This window comes from Vanellus vanellus (genome assembly GCF_965231255.1).
Source record: "Vanellus vanellus genome assembly, chromosome: Z".
NCBI classification, from domain to species: Eukaryota; Metazoa; Chordata; class Aves; order Charadriiformes; family Charadriidae; genus Vanellus; species Vanellus vanellus.
Genome location: NC_138908.1, coordinates 58,485,471 through 58,505,936, shown reverse-complemented (window position 1 = coordinate 58,505,936; position 20,466 = coordinate 58,485,471). Strand labels below are relative to the sequence as shown.

At 45.4% G+C, this 20,466-nt stretch overlaps 1 protein-coding gene across 1 annotated transcript; it reads left to right on the top strand.

Annotated features, from left to right (window-relative positions):
• Positions 1–4,005: 4,005 nt before the first annotated feature.
• On the top strand, positions 4,006–19,102 carry VLDLR (very low density lipoprotein receptor; the record flags this gene model as incomplete). The annotated part of the gene is made up of 19 exons (XM_082497992.1): positions 4,006–4,174; positions 8,455–8,574; positions 9,538–9,660; positions 10,533–10,655; positions 12,019–12,390; positions 12,497–12,619; positions 12,705–12,827; positions 13,292–13,411; positions 13,489–13,614; positions 14,012–14,183; positions 14,521–14,745; positions 14,903–15,021; positions 15,401–15,540; positions 15,655–15,796; positions 16,089–16,235; positions 17,178–17,267; positions 17,671–17,748; positions 17,862–18,031; positions 18,376–19,102. The coding sequence occupies 19 exons, from the start codon at positions 4,006–4,008 to the stop codon at positions 18,409–18,411; spliced, it is 2,718 nt and encodes a 905-aa protein (XP_082354118.1). The 3' UTR covers positions 18,412–19,102.
• Between the last annotated feature and the right edge of the window lie 1,364 nt (positions 19,103–20,466).

Sequence of the window (20,466 nt, the reverse complement as noted above, 5' to 3'; positions counted from 1 at the left end):
AACACAGATCCTGGCTCTGCACTTCCAAAATACAGCCATGAATACACCTCCTTCGATTACTGCCAGTTCAGGCATGCAATGATCTTACGATAACTTAATGTCTTTGGTGGCAGCACACAACGAAGAAAATATTTTTGCGAGGGATCCTAGGGCAGGATGCCATCCTGTCATATGTAGCTGCTGCTTTTTCTACCCATGAGGCTTTCCTTTTCTTTATTAGATTAGGTTGTATACTGTAGACATCCTCACTTCATGTCCTTCACCAGAGGAGCTGGAGGCAAAAGTCTCATTGATTTAAGACCTGAGGGTGAATTAGTAATCCCAGTGCTTCAGGAACTCACTTAGAAATAGAAGTTATAGGGTCTCTAAGGTGAAAAGAGAAAGGAACACAAAACACACTGAATTCATATTATGTGTACTCCAGAAGGTCCTTTCTGTGCTTTATTTTCTCTTGTAAGTTGACTTTACAGCCAATAACCAACAGGGTAAATTAATTATCCCAAAGGATCCAAAACTATTATGAGTCCAAATGCATTACCAGGTGAACTGATGTTGGAAAGTCTCTGGGGCCCCAATGTCCACCACAATTGCTGAAAGGAAAAGTAATACGATGCTATTTCTTGTTACTTCGGTCATTTTTTAAGGCAAAGGCAATGCCTAACTGGTCCACCTAGCTTTTTGGCAGTCTTTTCCAGCTCTTTTCAAGGAAACATCACTAGATCTTCAAGAATATTCACCAGCTATGGGTCAGAAAACAGGATGGAGGCTTGAAGACTCTAAAAACAATTAGCAGTAATAAAACTATTATGTATAATGTTTAATACCATATACCACTTCACAGTTTGCATTTCTTTGTGCACACGTGAACAGATTGTTCTGAATATCCCCATGAAGATGGCATGTCCTATTATCACAAATGAGAAATCTGCAACAAACCTTCATATACAGTGAAAGTCTCCTGAATCTGAGTGTCTGCACAGTACAATAGAAAAAGTCACTGTTAGAAACATGGTTTAGGAATGCTTTTCTCTGATGTCTCAGCTAGTCTGGTTAGTTAGAAACTACTCCTGCATAATGCCCAAGTGGTTTTGGAAACATTATACTCTGCACATTGTATGTATTTATAGTGCATATTTAGTAACGTTACTATAAATATACATTAATGCCAACTACAACAGAAGATTACAGGAACTTGCTTAACTGAGGTAGCAATGCCAGCTTTCCCTTCACACTCTCTCTCTCTGCTCCCTGAAGTCGCCTGCTTTCTCATCCACCTTCTGTCTGCAGCCTCCTGACTTCCTGACAGCTGAAGAAGTTCAATCAAACAGACACGGCAAAACCCAAAGGAGACTGAGGTCTGAAACAAAGCAAATGTTAACGCGTTTCCCAGACTGATGACAAAAGGACTTACAGTTACAAAAGCCAGCTCACATCCCCTACACAATTCAGCACCCTTCCTAAACCTTAGATCCTCCTGGATGCTTAGCTCCTACATTATCACTAGCATAGTAGGACTGCTATTCTCCTAAGCATGCATATTTGCAACAGAAACCCACAATTTTATTGCCAGTTTCCTGTATAGATCCATTCTGACTTGTATCCTTGTGTGTATAACAAAGTAACACTAAAATTCATTACACGCACTGCAGATTCCCCCAGACACCTTCCCGTTCCCACAAGCATCAAAGCCTTTGCAAGACTTTCACAAAGGCTGAAACCTCAGTGCAGATGGCTCCCAGCTCCCTTGGATCTCACAGATCTCCTCGTAGGGGCTGGTAGGCTACTTGCCCTTTTCTTAAACAGAGTTCCTGTAAGGATGATGCTCCCTCCGGTAAACCTGTATCTTCCATGGACAAACAAGGAAGACCATGAGCTACCAGCATACACTAAGTTATGTCCAGCCCTGTATTTCTGCATGACTGGAGTCTTCTCGTGTATCACTGCACTCAATGTATGGCTTATAAAATATTTCTGTAATGATAACAGAACATTTGTGAAAATGCTGTTCAGCTCAAAGCACAGCAGACCATGTAACAGTGAGCACCCAACTGAAGGCAGTATGTCATGCTGAAGATCTGCAAGAACAATGTTTTCAGTGTACCACTTACGCTAAACCATTTTCCTGAGGACCCCAGTCAACCTCCTTGTACACAATAGATTTTTTTCTTGCTTGAAGTAGCATGTGTTTGCAAGAACAACGCTGTAGCATCTAATGCCACACACCAGGCAGGGTGGGAAAGCAGAGTCTTTCTCCTGCTACCCTCGAGGCCATGAGGTAGAAGAGCTGTAAGGAGGAAAACACTAGGAACTGGTCTCTTCACATTTACACACACATCAGAAATATAACTCCTGGATGTATTTCGATTACATGAAATCAAATCTTGACTTCTTTAACAAGTCTCTGATACATCAACTATTTGCCCATTTGGGTGACTTGGACACTTGTTCATTACATGAACTACAAGAGATAATCCACTCCGAAGTTATTCATGCCGTGGTATGATGGGTCTTCAGGGGGGTCATGATACAACTGGATACGATTCAAAAAAGGCTTCACTCTGCAAATAACATATAAAGAAATATGTTACGACATTTAGGAAATACAGAGTCTCAAAGATACTTGCTTCATTGGAGGAATCATCTGCATTGCTGGAAAAGACTGAAAACATTAGGCTAATAATTCAAGACTTCATTTCCAAGGAAAGAAACAGCAACCAGCTTTTTCATCATTTTTGGATGGAGCAGCTTGCTGAGGTTTATGTCTCCGCTACAATATTACCAGCACAGCACACAATATTAGCATAAAATAACAAGTGTATGAAAATAAACGAAAAAAAGCAAGAGGATCACTAAACCTCGATGGCAAATTCTAAGAGTGCTGGGAACAAAACCAAATTTGCATTTTACCAACCCTTCTTTTCTTTCTTTATTTCACCAAGACATAATTGAATGTTCGAAACGCTACAAATGAGGAATAAAACTACCAATTCTCCTCCTTAAAATAAAAGGTTAACCTTGTAATTATACGACTTTGGCATATCATTTTGTGCAATTACTAATTAACTACGATCCCTGATCGGAGAACGCAGAAGTAGCGATTTTCTTCCTCAAGAGCTGCGCCTGCTTCGTTTTAAGTCAAGTTCTGCTACGGAGGGAGGGGGAAAAAAAAAAAAAAAAAAAAAAAAGCAAACCAAAAAAACACCCCAGAGGCACGCAAGCATGTTCCCTTGGGGGAGGGCAAATGGAAGAAACACTTTTTTGGAGACAACCACCCCGCACCGCGGATTTCGGCACGTCTCGCTGTGTGCCGCCCAGGACGGGGGGTCCCGCAACGCCCCCTCCCCGCGGCGGGGCGGCACCGGCGTTTTGGGGAAGCAGGAGAAACAAAGCCGCCGCCGCCACCGCCTCCCACCCCGCGCTCCCCCCCACCGCCCCCCTCCGCCGCTGCCGCATCCCCCTCCCGCCGGGACTGCCCCACGCCGCCGCCCCGCGTACGGGGTCTGCCAGCGAGGTCGCGACGCCCCACGCCCCGCGGAAGGCCAGGCCGAAAGGGGGGTCGGAGGGGTGGGAAGGGGGGGGGGGGGGCAGCTACGGGGGTCGGGGGGGCTCTGCCCGCGGCACCGCACCGCCTCGCACCGCGTCGCCCCGCCGCAGCGCCACTCACCGACCCGCGCCGCGCCGCGCCGCGCCGCGCCGAGCCCAGCCCGAAGCCCAGCCGGTGTGCGGGCGCGCCGCGGCGGCCGCAGGTGCCGCGGAGGAGGAAGCAGGGGCGGGCAGCGTTGGCGAGCCAACCGGGGCCCGGCGCGGCGCCGTGAGTCACCAGCGGCCGCGCAGGGCGGCCGGGCGGCTGGTATAAGAGCGCCGCGGGGACACCCTCCCCCCCGTGCACGTCTCCGTCTCCCTCTCTCCTCCTCTCCTCTCCTCTCCTCTCCTCTCCGACAGCGGCGCCTGCCCGCCCTCCCTCCTTCCTTCCCTTCCCTCCCTCTCCCCGGCCCCGGCACGGCGATGCGATCGGACCGGCCGCGCGGAGACCCGAGTGCCGCGGCGGCGCCCGGTAGCGGCGGCCCCGGCCCCGGTCCCGGGCGCGTTGCGGGGCGGCGGGCGGTCCCGCTGCCGTGCTGCCGGGCGCTGTGCCTGCTGCTCGCCCTCGGCTGCCTGTGCGCCGCCGCCGACGGTGAGTGCGGGGCCCGGGGGGGTGGTGTGTGTGCGTGTGCGGGGGGGGTGGGCTGGGGTGCGGACCCCCGGGGCTGCTCCAGCTGCCGCTCTCCGTCATGATTTCTTCTCCCACCACCCTGTTTTTAAATTATTTATTTATTTATTCCCTTTTTTTGTTTTGGTGGGTTTTTTGGTGTGGGGTTTTTTTGATTATTTTTTTTTTCGGTCTCTCAGGCCGCTGGCTTGCTGCGCCGGGGGGAGCGGGGCTCCGCGGAGGGACCGCCGGGGTGGGCCCGGGCTCCCCGGTGGGGGGGGCGGGGGTGACGGACATGAGGGCCCTGCAGCCGGGGTCTGCCCCGCCGCCCCCTCTGGTCGGGGGAGGCGCCGCCTTCCCCGCCGGGCCCCGGGCGGCGAGCAGGGCCGGGGAGGGGGTGCTGAGCCCCTGCCCCGGGGAACACCTCTGCCGGTACCGCGGCAGGGTTTGATTATTTTTTTTATATATATATTATTATCTTTTATTTTTCCCCTGCGTGATGGCTGGTGCTTGGGGTGGGGGGTGGGGGGGGGAGTCTGCGTGCCTGGGGCTCGCCGGGGTGGGGGGAAAGCCGGGGAGGACTGGTGCTATGCGGTGGGGGAAGGAACAGGAGCCCTTGGAAAGCTTGAGGCGTTAAAGGTGCTGTCAAACTACTGTGCAACTTTGGCTTTGTGGCATCCAGCAGCGTTGGCATGGCTCTAGTTCAGGGCCAACGGTTACCACCGTAAGGGATCTCCACCTGGTGGCAAGGTTGAGCCTTGCCAGCGCCGGGTCCCCGCTTGCCGGTTGGGCTCTCGCTGATAGCGCTGCTCCTGGCGAGCTCCAGGGTTGCCTGCTAGCGTAGGAACTGTTGCCCCCATGGCAGAAGGACCTGTGCATCAAGCCAGTTGGACGGTCAATTAAAAATTATTTTCCTCCTTAGTGGAGGTAGTGATCAACTGGCTGACTCCTTCCTTCAGGAACTGAGGTCCAGACTACTCTTCTAGGTGGGGGGTGGGCAATCCATGTCTGCGTTGTTGTATGGCTCTTAATCTCCTGACCAGTGCCTTAAAGTGTCAGATCTTGGCTGTGTTGGCAAAGTATGCTTGAAGGTAGTCCGACTTTGTAGTCATCGCTGTGTGCAGTAGTTCAGACACCTGGTCTGTCCGGAAAATCCCATCCAGTCCTTATAAAAGGAGGAAGAGGGGAGACATCTGCCTAGTCACTCCTCAGTTCCCAGTCATGGAGGTTGCTCCCGTATCCAGTCTACAACAGACATGATTAAACAGCTGTAGTAGGAAGGACCAAGCTGGCTGGCGCTGAAACTGCTAGTGCACTGTAGTCAGAAATCGTAACAGATATACGGTAGAGGGTGACTGTAGTCCACCAAGTTAGTCTGATTCTTCCCTCAGTTTGAGTCTGTGGCCCCACCAGCTCTCTAGTTAGTAGCTGCAATTGCCAGGACCTGGGGGGAGTTCCTGTGTGAGCTCTCACAAGGTTTCACAATCACTGTTGCAAGCTTTTCTGGGACTTGGTGTCAGATGACAGCACACAAGTGTCACATGTTTGAGGCTGTCCAGACAAGTAATCTGACAACGTGCTTAAAGGGCTGAGACAACCAGTGACAGCAGAGGTATGGAGAAAGCTAGTTTAACTTGGATAGTCATTGTAACTGTGCTCCTTCACCCTGCGCACGTTGCTGCTTATGAGCCAACTTCTAGTAAGTGGTTAACTGGGGAACAGTAAAATAATGTGTGTTAGCAATCACAGGCTGTGAAATTACTGGGTCTGTAAATCTTTTGCTGAAGCTTTGTCCCAAGGAGGAGAAAGTGTGAAGGTTTTTTCTGGGGTATGAGTAGCACATGAAGAAAAGCTTTGAATTGGTGGCTAATTGATGCTGATCTAAAAATCATTAAGTGTCTAGTGACTGAAGCTGCAGCTGTGTGGATTAGACTGGTAGCATCATGACTAAATGGTTACCTGGCATTGTAGAGCTGTGCTTGTTGTAAGAGAGGGGACCACAGTTAGTTACTGGCTGGAACTAACCTTTGTCTTGACTGGAGCTCACTCGAGGTGGCCTTTACAGTTTGACAGACATCTCCAGGAGTAGCAACAGATGATGACCTTTACCTGTGTGGGTGTTAGGTGCTGTCAGTTCTTTACTTGTTTGTGGGCTCACAAAAGTAGTTGCACTGACATTTCGCTTGGCATCAGCTGCAGAAGTGATACCTTCTTGAAATGGCTTGTTGTGAAGGTTGTCATTGTAAAGTTACAGCTGTTACTCCAATCTCAGTTACTGTTTCATCTAGCCTTGTGAGTAGCTTCCCTGTAGCATTTGGTCAAAGTGATGTTACTTTTGCAAGTCACAATGTACTAGGCAGTCTTAGCAAGCCTTTTCTGGTTATTCTAGCTTGAAATAGAGTAACTAAGGTCTGCAGAGTTATTTTGGGATCTCCTGAGCAGCAGGCTTAGTCTAATATCTCTAGTAGGCTATTTTGGGAAAGGTTGACTGTTCGCACTCTGAAAGCCTGGATGAGAATGTCTCAAAACTAGCAGGAGTCAGTTGCTGTGTATTTTAGGTGGTAGTACAGTAATAACTGGAATAATGTGTGACCAGGGCTTGCAAGCAGATGGCTACCTCTGTAAGTTACTGGACAACAAGGTGGTGTCAGGCTTAGAACAAGCTGATAGCTGTAGCTTCTGCACCCTATCTAAGCTGTCTGGGGTGTGTCTTCTAGCACAAGGCAAGCTACTTGTTTGATAGCTCTTGACCAAATAGTAGAAGCCTTAAAAACTACACTATTAGAAAATGCATGCTGGTGTAATTGCCGTCCTGAAAAGGAAAGGAAAGATGGAAATAAAAAGCACAGGAGATGATGTTCAGGTTTTTGGCACTCTTTGAACACAGTTGCCATGAAACAAGTTGTTATGGCTTTACTCTGTTTGACAAGTGAGTTAGTGTTTTTTTTCTCAACCAGTAAGACTGCTAAAACATTAGCAGAGCTCAATAAGCTGCTGTTTCAAATCCTTTACTTCTAGCATGAATTTACATGAGATACTCATCAGGTAAAATTGCACATGTTGTCCTTGCTTATACTCTGTGTAGGGTTTGCCATTGCCCAGTGCCTAATGGCTGGCCAACATAATGTGAAATGGCCGAATAGCTTCCTTCCACTTGGAATCTGTCTTGCATTTTGCGTGTCATGCACAGAAGATATTAAATAACAAGTAATGTTCTACTAAAATTAGATGCCCTGTGTGAGCCCTGGAATGCCAAGACAAAGCACCTCCACTAAATGATGCAATAAACCAAGGAGAAGCAGGAGTCTTGCATCATGCTGTAGACATGCGCAGCCAATAATAATGCATGAGCTTACACACTTGCCTGCCTGCATTACATGGAACAGCTCTGGCTTAGCTGCTGAAGAAGCAGGCTGCTGCTTTTAGTGACAGTTATAACATGGCTTCAAGGTTCCCTCAAGGGACCGGTTGATACAGTTTTAGAACTGAAAATACTCTGGAAAATGCACTCTAACTCTAAGCACCATGTAGAAAGCAGTACCTTACTTGAGTCTACTAACAAATCAAGACTGTTATCAGTTGAGAGACAACAGACTTGATTCCAGAAGGAAGTTATAAATTATCTTGCTGTTTTAGCATCACGTTGGATCTAGCTTTAATAAGCAAGATCCAGATAAGTAATCACACTTCTTTTTGTGTATACTAAGGAATGTCTCTGGGTGCTGTTGTTTGAGGAGTAACTAAAATAATAAAAACTTGTTGTTCAGCTACAGACCAGATACCTAAGCTATCTTCACAGAGTTCTTGGGGATTCTGCTGCAATGTGTTAGCAGCAAAGTGCTGAAATATTAACGCAGCTTGACGTTAGTCAAGTTTAAACCCAGTTTGCTTAAAGTTTGAAGATTTTTGAAAATGCAATGCTAGGTGCTAGACAGTAAAAGTCACTGTGTGCACACATCCCTCTGCCTTGCAAAGTTGACCTTGCCTTGAAAGGAAAACTCAGTAAGAAGAACACTGAGGCTGGTTTACTGCTGTCTGGCAGGTGGACTCTCATAGTGCATAAGCTCTGCACTTGTACCGTGAAGAAGAGCTTCTGGCTCTATTTTTGTGATTGAATAAGGTGACTACAAAGACTTGGAGCTCAGATCTGGTTTTATGCTGATGTTACTGTTCATTAAGCTGGGTAACTTCTTGATCAGCCGTGGGGGAAAGCAAGAAAGCATTGCTAGACAGTATCGGGGCTTAGGTTCTTTTTTTCATTGAAGGTGCGAGAGCAAAATGTGAGGAATCCCAATTCCCATGTAGTAATGGACGCTGTATTCCTTTACTCTGGAAATGTGATGGTGATGAAGACTGTTCAGATGGCAGTGATGAGAATGCTTGTGGTAAGTAATCAAAATAAATAATACCTCTGTAGTAGTACTTGCTAGTTGGCAGTGGAGGCTTAACAGTGGATAGCTGGAGAGATGCTTATCCTGTCCAGCACTTCTGACAATCAGAATACAGAGTAGAGGACAAATCCCTAGAACTGGGGGACTATCTTGATGTCTTGTATCCATCTGAGGCAGTTGAATTTTCCTAAGTGCTATGAAAGTTTCCTGGACCTGGGGACTGAGAGAAAAGCTTGTGACCAAGACTCTATTTGTGAGCACGGTGACTGTCCAGAATAGAATGCAAGCCTGTTCTCAGTTGTTGCTTGAAGACATAGTAGAAAGTGTTTGCTATTAGCACTTAGCTGTTAGTTATTCCATGGTTAAATGCCCTGGTTTATGTGTAGAAGTGATTCTGCTGAGTCTCCTATAAACACTGAGTCTAGCTTTGGCTGCCAACTCTTGCTTTAAGCAGACATAGAGGCCAAGATGGATGACTAGAGGTACTTAGAGCCAAGGATAAACAGACTCAATATCCAATGCTGGTGTGGTTGAACTGCCAGTCTGCTCAATCAGACTTAAACTGTTACATTAGGGCTACGTAGTACCATGCTTCTGTAATGAGAAATCAAATGCCTTGATGATAAACTCGGAGTTCAAAATCTGAATTTTAATATCAATAGACTGTACTTTAACTCAAGTGTGTTCAAAGCAGCAGCTATTCTAGCAGTATAGTCTCCCTTGACAATAGCAGTCCTCCAGTGCCTGCTTATAGGAAGATAAATGTTTCTCTGTGCACAGTATAACTCTCTGGGAAGTGTTAAACAGCACTGCCATTAGGCTGATGGAAGATGACACCAGACATCCAAGAACTAAGGATATTGAATCACTTTCTTAGGGCAAGGCAGCTTATCTCTAGCTGCAACAAACATGCTAAGCTCTGGTCTCTAAACAAGTGGGTGTCCTTCTCCCTTGCAGTGAAGAAGACGTGTGCCGAATCTGACTTTGTGTGCGTCAGTGGCCAGTGTGTGCCTAACAGGTGGCAGTGTGATGGGGATCCAGACTGCGAGGACGGGTCTGATGAGAGCGCTGAACTGTGCCGTAAGTGACTCTGGCTTGTCAGTGCAGGCAACCCTCCGGGGAGTAGCGTTTTGACTTCCTGCCTGCTTGCAGCATGGCTCTCCTCCTAAAAGAAGGATGAACTTGTTGTCTTGGAGAGCACCTTCCTAAGTCCTAGCTTGGCTTTGGCCACATCAGGGTCTTGACAAGATGTTTTACTGCTTAAAAAGATGCAGAACTGAGTGGGGACTTTGCACTTGTACCTGGTAACAGATAGCAAGTACAAGGTTTTACTGACACTCAGAGACAGCAAGCACAACATGGCCACCATTTACTATGGCTTGTTGACCAAGAGATCATTGTCCTCAAAGACAACTACTATGCAAGATAACCAGAGTTAGTGTAGGAACTGAGTGACTGATGATGTGTTGGGGGGTGGGAAGCAGAAATGCAGAGGCTTGACCGTGAGGTCTCACAGTCAGCCACCTCAGTCTTAAGTGTGGTAACTAACCAAGGGATATAGATCTGTGAAGCTTAATTTCCCTATATCAATAGGATCCACATTGAGGAATACTTCAGCACTTTGGCATTACTCGTGCCTACTACTATGTGTTATAGCTCAAGCTTCTACAGTGTCACTGGTGCGCAATCACAAAACTACCGCTACAAAGATACTCTTGAAATACTAATCTATTAGGAGCTGGAAGCATCTCTTTTTACTGAACGTTACAAACTGGTATAACCTCTTCCATGATGGAGCCATCAACTTAAATGGATGCTGGCATCTAGTTAACTGCAATTCTGTCCAGACCTGAAGCCTTTCAGTCTCAACTTTCAGGACAACTGCTAAACCCCAAGATCAGTAGCTCTTAAATTTCAGAACTCTTGAATTCAACTTAAACTTTTTTCAATAGATATGAGAACATGCCGGGTAAATGAAATCAGCTGTGGTCCTCAGTCAACCCAGTGTATCCCAGTGTCCTGGAAATGTGATGGTGAAAAAGACTGTGACAGTGGAGAAGATGAAGAGAATTGTGGTAAGGGAAGAAACAGTGGCTGCATAACTCTATTTGAAATTGACTTGTCTGGAAAGTAGCTAGCTAGGCAGTATACCTGGGAAGATAAATTTCTCATAGTATCAGTAGCTCCTTAAACCTACGTTCATCTTGTATTGCAGCCTGCTTAACAAAGCGGACTTCTTCTAACACTCCTCTATCCTGCTAAGTTAAGAACTACAGCAATATAAGCTATTCAACATCCGTCTCTGGCTAATTTTGGCAATAGCCATAGGCTTAGTCACATGTTGGGCAAACCATCAGGACTTGTTCTCTGCAGTTTCTCAACAGGTAACTCTAGTTGCTGCTTATATTAACAAATGGTCTCCTAAAAATGCAGTAGTGACTTGTAGCCAAGGGCACAGCTGATCTGCTTTAAAGCCCTGTTCTGGAGTATTCTGTGTGCTTGTCCGAAAGTGCAGACTAGGTAAGCTAAGCTTCAAGTGTTGGGGGGGGCAACTTCAGGATGGTACACAAGTGAAGCTGCCACTGCCAGCCTTGGAGTGCAGCATTCCTGGCTTGTTCTAATGAACTTGTGTACACATGAGTTGGCTGAGGTGTCCTGAGACAAATTTGCTGTAGCCAAAGCCACAGGGCTGGCTTCCATCAGAACCACCTTGCCTGGATGGGCTAATGAGACACAGATCTGCAGACTTCTGCTATGTGTCTGTGGAGTTGCTGCCTTACTCAGCAAGCAAATGTCTTAATTTGACAAGTAAATCTACAGACAGCACTTCTAATGAAGCTGATAAAACTATCAGCCTAGGCATACTGAGCTGCTAGTTGCATTGCTATTAAACCAGCATAATTTGTACTGGTGTAAGTTGTGTGGGTGCGCTTAATACCACAGGATCAACTGGTGCAAGATCTTGATCTGTTATCCCCAGTGGTCCAAGCAAATGGACCGCTGCTGTCCTGGGTACCAGCACAAAACACTTCAATTTCAAACTATAGTGCGTGCTGACCATCTGGCTGCTTGAATCTTAGTCTGTACTCTTGAGCTAGCAATTCTCTTACCTTCTGTCTCTGATTCACAGGGTCTGAGCCTGTTTTCCAAGAGGCTCTCACTCTGAAGCAGAAGAGCCTAGCTGCTTCAGAAGGAGGCTGTTTTCACTCAGTAGCTCAAAACCGGTGCCTCTCACTTATAACATTCAAAGGCGAGGAGGACAGTCTGTGTGGGGCCCAAGTCTCCTGTAGGTGGTCAGTTAGATACACCTAGAGCCTTATACAGGATGCTGATATTCCGTAAGCTAACAGCTGAAGAACCTGCAAAGCAAAACACCTTCATGCAAAAGTGTGCCTTCTTATAGTAATCTGCTAATCTCTCTTACTCCTGTTACTCCAGGCAATGTGACTTGTAGTCCGGCAGAGTTCACATGCAGCAATGGGCAGTGTATTTCCAAGAGCTTTGTCTGCAATGGTCAAGATGACTGCAGCGATGGCAGTGATGAGCTGGAGTGTGCACCTCCAACCTGTGGAGTTCATGAGTTCCAGTGCAAGAGCTCCACTTGCATCCCCATCAGCTGGGTGTGTGATGATGATGCTGACTGCTCTGACCATTCAGATGAATCTCTAGAGCAATGTGGTCGCCAGCCTGCACCTCCTGTGAAGTGCTCTGCCAGTGAGGTGCAATGCGGCTCAGGGGAATGTATCCACAAAAAGTGGCGCTGTGATGGAGATCCTGACTGCAAGGATGGAAGTGATGAAATCAGCTGCCGTAAGTTAACTTGATCCTTCTTTAGGAGGTGCTGGTTGGCTTCTGTTTTATTTTCTTCCTTCATCAGACCTCAGGAGTTCTAAGTCTGTAATGTCTGTGCCCTCAGCTTCTCGGACCTGCAGACCAGACCAGTTCAGGTGTGAAGATGGGAACTGCATCCATGGGAGTAGGCAGTGCAATGGTGTGAGAGACTGTCTGGATGGCACTGATGAAGCAAGTTGTAACAATGGTAAGTGTGGAACTACGCAAGAATAAAGTCTTTGCAGAACATCTGTTGAAGCTGGTAGTTTCCCTCACAATCTTAATTATCTCAGTTATCCAGTGCTCTGGACCTGGCAAATTCAAGTGCAGAAGTGGAGAATGCATAGATATCAATAAAGTGTGTAACCAGCAGAGAGACTGCAAGGACTGGAGTGATGAGCCTCTCAAGGAGTGTAGTAAGTGAACAAACTCATTCCACAATGCTGACCACTGGATGTACTTAGATACAGCCTCTGAGCTGTAAGATGTCAGTCTGGAATACCCATCTGCACTTCTTTGGTGGCAAACAAACAACCAAGAGCAGCCTAGTCAATAGGCTAGTTTTATCCTAGCCAAACTGGCTGTTGGAATGATTTTTTCATGGGCAGAAGGCACCTGAAGGCATTAGAAACTCTGAAACTTCCAAGAGCCTCAATCTTTGTCTGTTGCTGCCAACTTGTAACACAAGTAACATGCTGATAGCTGAGCAAATATGAATTTGAGGAGGGTCTTGTGCATGTAACTCAGGTACCAGAGTGGTTTATCAGGGGTAGCAGGCATCATTGGAAAATGGATGGGTATCTGGTAAAGCACTCTCTGACTAAGACTTTAAGACTGAATATGCGTGTTGTCTCACAAGTGGTTAATTCTTCTCTTCTAGACATAAATGAATGTCTGGTGAACAATGGCGGGTGCTCTCATATCTGCAGAGATCTCGTTATTGGCTATGAATGTGACTGTCCAGCTGGGTTTGAGCTTATAGATAGAAGAACCTGTGGAGGCAAGTATCAAGTGGGTTAACATGGACCCTACTGATGGTGTTGGAGATAAGAACAAATTAAATTGTTGTCTTTACAGATATCAATGAGTGCCAGAACCCTGGTATCTGTAGTCAAATCTGTATCAACCTGAAAGGGGGCTACAAATGTGAATGTAGTCGTGGCTATCAGATGGATCTTGCTACTGGGGTCTGCAAGGCAGTTGGTGAGTATTGGCATAAGATTTCTATATCCCCACATTAAAATGAGGCAGCAAGTGATGTACTATTTATGCTATTGTGGTTTTTACACTAGTTGTGCTGTTATCAGTATAGCTTGTACAGGCCTGAATGCTCCTAACACTTTGAATGATGCCATGATACAGTACTTAAAGCTGCCTAACATAAACTGCTTGTGTCTGCTCCCTGGGCAGGAGGACCCTCCCCATCAAGTTGTGGAGGGAGAAAAGGATGAGGCACGGTACAGCCAAGACCTCTGTCAGCATCCCCTAGCAAGTGTGGGATAGCAAATACTAAATACGATGATTCTCAGAGCTTGTCATAAAAGAACAGTATGTTACTGCATGTCTAGAAGTACAGATAACACTTACGCTGTCTTCACAGGGAAAGAACCATGTCTAATTTTCACCAACCGCCGGGATATCAGGAAGATCGGCCTTGAGAGGAAAGAATACATTCAGCTAGTAGAGCAGCTAAGAAACACAGTAGCTCTAGATGCTGATATTGCTGAGCAAAAGCTGTACTGGGCTGACTTCAGCCAAAAAGCAATCTTCAGGTAAATGGACTCAGCTTCTGAACCCTAGTGTGCTCCCCTAAACCATCTCGCGTTTTCCCCAAGATGCTTCTCTAGACTCTGGTGATGAAAATGAGATTCCTGATGTCCTAAGTACAACGTACAGTAGATGTTGCTAGTTGTGGGAACTTACATGTATGCCTATTGCACATCGTAGTAACTGCTGCTACAATTATAGAAAAGGCTCTCTGTGGAAAGTCCCAAGTGTATCTTCTACACTGTCTGCCTGAGATCTCTGTGCAGTATTTGCTGAGGCATGCCAAGTGGTAGTATCTGTGGAGGAGGAAGGGTTTGAAAGCAAGTAATTCTTGTCTTCCAGTGCCTCTATTGATACCCGTGATAAAGTTGGAACACACGTCAGAATCCTGGACAACATACACAGCCCTGCAGGAATTGCTGTTGACTGGGTTTATAAGAACATCTACTGGTCTGACTCAACTGCAAAGACCATTTCGGTGGCTAGCCTAGATGGCACGAAAAGAAAGGTTTTGTTTCTCTCTGAGCTGAGAGAGCCAGCTTCTATTGCTGTAGATCCTCTCTCTGGGTGAGTATTTGAACCGGTTCTCTTAAAAGAGCGGACCTACCAGCTACTCCATGTCCTGATAACTGACTTAGGTAGCCTTTGTTAGTTATTGGTCATAATTAAGAGTGATACTACACAGTACTATAGTGCATCATACAACATAAATTCTGCTTCACAGCTTTATGTACTGGTCAGACTGGGGTGAGCCAGCAAAAATTGAAAAAGCAGGAATGAATGGATTTGACAGACAGCAGCTTGTGACAACAGAAATCCAGTGGCCTAATGGAATTGCTCTAGGTATGTTGAACTTGTCTCTGTGCCAGAGGTATTCTGGAGCTTTAGCAGTTTTTTTGCTACAAAAGCCAAGGTCATCCTTCAGAGAACTATTTCCAGCTTCTGAGAATGGGAAGTTCCTGCACGCCTGGAGACACTGCAACAGGCACAGATAGCACTTCTCAGATACTGAAATAGTAACTCTTCTTGCACTGCTCTATATTATAGTTGAGGTACAGGCCACTTAGGCATCACTGCAGCAGCCTTCTGCATCCTGGTATGGTAAGAAACTAGGGCAACACTGCAACTATTCTTGAATCTGTGGGTGTTTCAACTTTTGCAGGAGGCTTTGGAGGTTTTTTCCATGTAGGTAGTAAATATGTCTGGGTTTTTGTCCTCCTAGATCTTGTCAAAAGCCGTCTATACTGGCTTGATTCTAAACTACATATGCTGTCAAGCGTGGACTTGAATGGCCAGGACCGTAGAATTGTGCTGAAATCTCATATGTTCCTTCCTCATCCTCTTGCTCTAACAATATTTGAGGTAAGAGTGACTTCCTGTAGTAATTGTCAAAGATCCTCTTGCTAGTATGAGACTAGCAGTCATGGTGCTGATAGCAACACAGAAGTAATGGGACGCAATGACTCTGTCTTCTAGGACCGTGTGTACTGGATTGATGGAGAGAATGAGGCAGTCTATGGTGCCAACAAATTTACTGGATCTGAATTGGTTACCCTAGTGAACAACCTCAATGATGCACAGGACATCATTGTGTATCATGAACTTGTTCAGCCTTCAGGTAACTCTAATACAGTTTATAATTATATCAGTGTGTACTTGTAAGAAGCTGGCCCTGCTTGGGTGGTGGCAAACGGTATCCCTCCCCTGTATAGCTGTCCACTTCACTTCTACTTAAAGTGCTTGGAGCTTCTAACATAGGCACCCTCACCGGCTTAAGAGAAGGTCTAGTTGCTCTTTCGTAGGCAGAGCAGATAGAAATCTCTAACTCTAATAGAGCAATTATTGAGCAAATAATTATGCTGTGCACCTGGAATATCAAGGCCTACTCCTGTCAATTGCTGTACCAACAGGCAGGAACTGGTGTGAAGAGAACATGGCAAATGGAGGCTGTAGCTACCTGTGCCTGCCTGCTCCTCAGATAAATGAACACTCTCCGAAGTATACTTGTGCATGTCCTGTTGGATACTTCTTGAAGGAGGATGGTCTGAGATGTGCAGGTATGCTAACATGACTGAAATCTCTTCCAGGATGGATGCAGAAGGAGTAGGGGTACTGGACCTGTTAGAGGCAAATATGGCAGTATAGGCGGAGAGCTTTGCATGAGTTAATCTGATGTAAATAATCTTGGAGGGGTTGGTCTTCTAGCATGCATTAAGCTGGCCCTCAAAGTCTGTAGGTGCGTTCAAAGTCCATGCTTGGTTTTTGCATCATCATCATTTGCAACAAGACCTTGTAGCTCCATGGCTTTCTGCAGACAGCAAGCACATGCTCAAAATGTACCAAGCCCCTTTCTTATAAAACAAGGGGTATAAACTAACATAGCTCTACAGCATATAAATACAATGTTGAAAAGCTGATAGGCTAATTTTGCTGGCCAAGGAAGTTTGTCTGGACCTCCTTTCATGGCCCAAACCAACATACTGCTGTTACTACCCTAAGCACTGGCTATATGGCAGTCTTCTTTTTTTTTTTTTTTTTTTTGTCCAGTGGAGTGGAACTAGAAAATCCAAGGTGCCACTTACTATATTGCATGTTGATTCTGACTGTAACAGTTGGAGCACTGAATGAAAGGACACTGTCCTCAGTTGGCTGCCCTAAGGGGTTTCTATAGGTATCAAAGACTACCTAACCAGTAAACATGCGGAACTAAAATCTCACTCAGAAAACCTTATGCAAGGGATGGGGTGACTTACTGTTATCATGGCTCTAAATGCCTGTAATTGATGACTGATTAACTGTCTAGCCTTGTTCTTGGAAGTAGTTTTGATCAAAAACCCTCAGCAGAGGGTGTGCTAGGGAAGTAACTAATGTCAGTGTTTCCAGTAAAGCTAACAAGCTGCATGATCATTCTGCCATCTGCTAAACATTCACTACCATGGCTTTCATAGTGAAGCCATTGCAGAACTTCAGGATTAACTGGGTTCTTGATCTATAATTAGTTTCAGGTACTGGAACAACTGTGGCTTACACTGAGGCTAAAGATACCAGCACAACAGAAAAATCTCCAACTCTTGGACTAGTTCCTGGAGGTACTGGTCCAAATAACTCAAACTGCTAAACACTAGAGAAACTTAAATGCAAACTGACCCACTAGCCTACTTGAAGCTTTCTCCTTTGCATGCAAGTAGAGAACACAGGCCAGGTCACGTGTGTAGTACAAATACAACAGCTGGAGCATGTGATAAATGGCATTAGTTCACTTATGATAGTGTGGAACCTATAGGTTTCATGAGATCCCAGCAGTGCTCAGAGAAGGCAAGCAATAAAAAAAGCTTTCTACTAATATAGGATGAAACCTGTTAAGCTGTTCTTGCAGTGCGTTACTGAGAAGCTAATATATGATAGCAGTTTCTGGGCTTGGGAAGTGCTTGCATCTGACAAAGTCTGCCAGCCTGTCAGTAAGCAAGCTCACAACTTCAAATTCTTATGCAGAATTCAACATCAGTGGTACAGCATCTGAGGCACATGCAGCTGGAGGAACATCAGCGGTTTGGACTGTTATTCCTGTCTGTGAGTACAGCATTCACTAGCCTTTGGGACCCCTTGTGGGGGGACAAGCTGCTCTTAGGCAGGAGCTTGACTTGACTCAACTCCATACTTGCTGTCTGCTTCTCTCCCTAAAGTGTTGCTGGTGACGGCTGCAGTGGCTGGCTACTTCATGTGGCGTAACTGGCAGCACAAGAACATGAAGAGCATGAATTTTGATAATCCTGTCTACCTGAAAACTACAGAAGAGGACCTCACAATTGATATTGGAAGACACAGTGGTTCAGTAGGGCACACCTACCCTGCAGTAAGTAAATCTGTTGACATGTCTGAGGCTTCAGGTTAATTCTCGGAGTAGACATAAAGACTGCCAAATGATACCTGATGAGTTTAGGAGAGGTCTCCACTGTTGAAAGTGGCTGGCTGCAGCTAAACCACTGGGCTGAATCAGCTGAGAACTTGACTTTTTAATCAAGGTTAAAGCTGTAGTGGGCAACTACTATCCTATACCTGGGGTGGAGTAATCAGTGCTGAATGGGGTCACTAGCCTGCAGGACTAGCCCTGGTATCAAACTGCTGTGTAGTGATGCCATGCGTTGTTTTGTATCTTCGTTAGTACAATTGAAACTAACTTGTACTTATTTTGTACAGATATCTGTTGTAAGCACGGATGATGATATGGCGTGAGCACTGGATCAGCAATCACTTCCAGTTTACTTGTGTTTTACACTCTTTGGGGATAGTAACCAGGTTTGTGGCTGAAGGACTTCCTCCATTCTTGGAAGAAAGAAAAGATACTTTCTGTATGTATGGAACACTTATGTAAATAGCTATTTTATACAGATTAACAACAAACTCTGTAAATACCTGTCCACAACAATTCAGCTTTTAGTGGTTACCATTTTATCAGTAACCCTTGGATTGGTCAGTCAGTAACACCACTGACCAAATATAAAGCACTTTCCATAGAAAGCCATATTCCAGCCACAACTTGTAATAGCTGTACATATGTGTAAATGTGACACTTGTAAATATTGTTCTTGGAAAATCACTGTCAAGCACTTTGAAATACTTCAAATGTAAATTATTGTACACTGTCTTTTTCAATGATTGGGGCAATGGCAATAGGAAAAAACGGGTTACTATGATTGCCAAAAATTTGTAAACATAAGTAGTTTTGTATGTACGATTGAAACAATCTTCTCTGTTACCTCTTAGAGGTATACAGATACAAATGCTCTTTAAGAAACTACTGTAAACCTTAATTCAGAGAGGGGGAAAAAACAATAAAAAAAATTAAGCAGTTAAAGTATTGGTCTCCATTATTATGCTAGCACTGAAGTAAAACAGTGTCTCCTCAGCTGGAAGCATTAGTGGACTACATTACAACTGCCAGCCAGAATGTGAAGTATTTCTTTGGTTATTTCAGCAGTACCCCCAGACTGCTAAGACAGTACTACTGACCTGCCAGGTGACTGTGGTTTGTACTTGAGACTGAATGGGTCTCCTTTCACAGGAGTCCAGCTAGACTCTTAAGACTGACAGTGACTAAAAATACTCAACTGCTATTGTAAGGTCCTAAGAGGGTTGACTGACAGAGATGCTACATGGAGACCGGTCAAAGCATTGTCTGCCAGGTAGGCGTATATAACATCCTTTGCACAGACCTCACAAGCTCACCATGGTGTCAATCTGTTAGCAGTTACTCCTCATGGCAATGGTTGTGCAAGCTGGGTCTTGGTAGCTGCTACACCTGTACAAAGGAATAGCAGAGCCGTGACTTGGCAGCTAATCACGGCAGCCTGCTCCTGAAGTCTTGGTGCTGAAAAGCCCCTGTTGCTCCATGTGTAATGACAGAAGTCCTCTGCAATGAGCATCAGTGAGCTAATGTCCCCTTCCCTGTGGGAACTCAATTCTCTGTAGTTACTCTAAGATACTGATCACTTGAAGTACTGGATACTTCCTCTTGGGTAAATAAGTTGTACAACTGTTCTGGGTCTGGGAAAGTGATACTCATGATGAAAACTCTTCAGTACCATACTACTTGAGTGCTAATTTTAGTAGTACTAAGTATGTTCCTTATCTACTGTACAAGTATAGTTCATTCATGCAATAGAGAAAGATTAAGACTGAATTAATTTGCAGGTTCTGTGGTCTTCAGGCATTTTGCTCTGTGATCAAGTTTGGGGTAAAGAAAGAGGAAACTTTTGATCTTTATGGCATAACTACTTGATTACAACTGATTAAAAGGTAGCATCCCTAGCTATTAGTAGTTCCCTTTACTCCAGAAAAATAACTTGTCATTAAGTTGTGTTTTTTCCCCTGACACTGCAGGATCTTGGCCTTGAATTGCCACCCCATAATTACTGTAGCGGGAGGTGCTACTTCACTGTTGCTAATCCTTTCCCCTTCAAAGTGAAGAAGAAACTACTTCTGATTGGATGCACGTTCAAGGCTAAGACATAGTTTGGAAGAAGCAAAATTCTCCTGGTTATGCTTGTTAAATCATTCTCAACCAATCACGTGTCCAAAATAGTAACAATAAAAATCAAGTGAGAACTTGGATCAATTCCTGGGCTTGGTTCTAATGCCTGTTCTCATTGCACTTACACCTGGGGTCTGATCTCTTAATAGTCTTCTGTGTATTGTGGACTCTCATCTTGACAGATGAGGACAGCTGCCAACTTCTGCAGATTTGAAATAAGTTGTTTCTAGCAAGCTCACTATTCTTTGGGGAGTTGA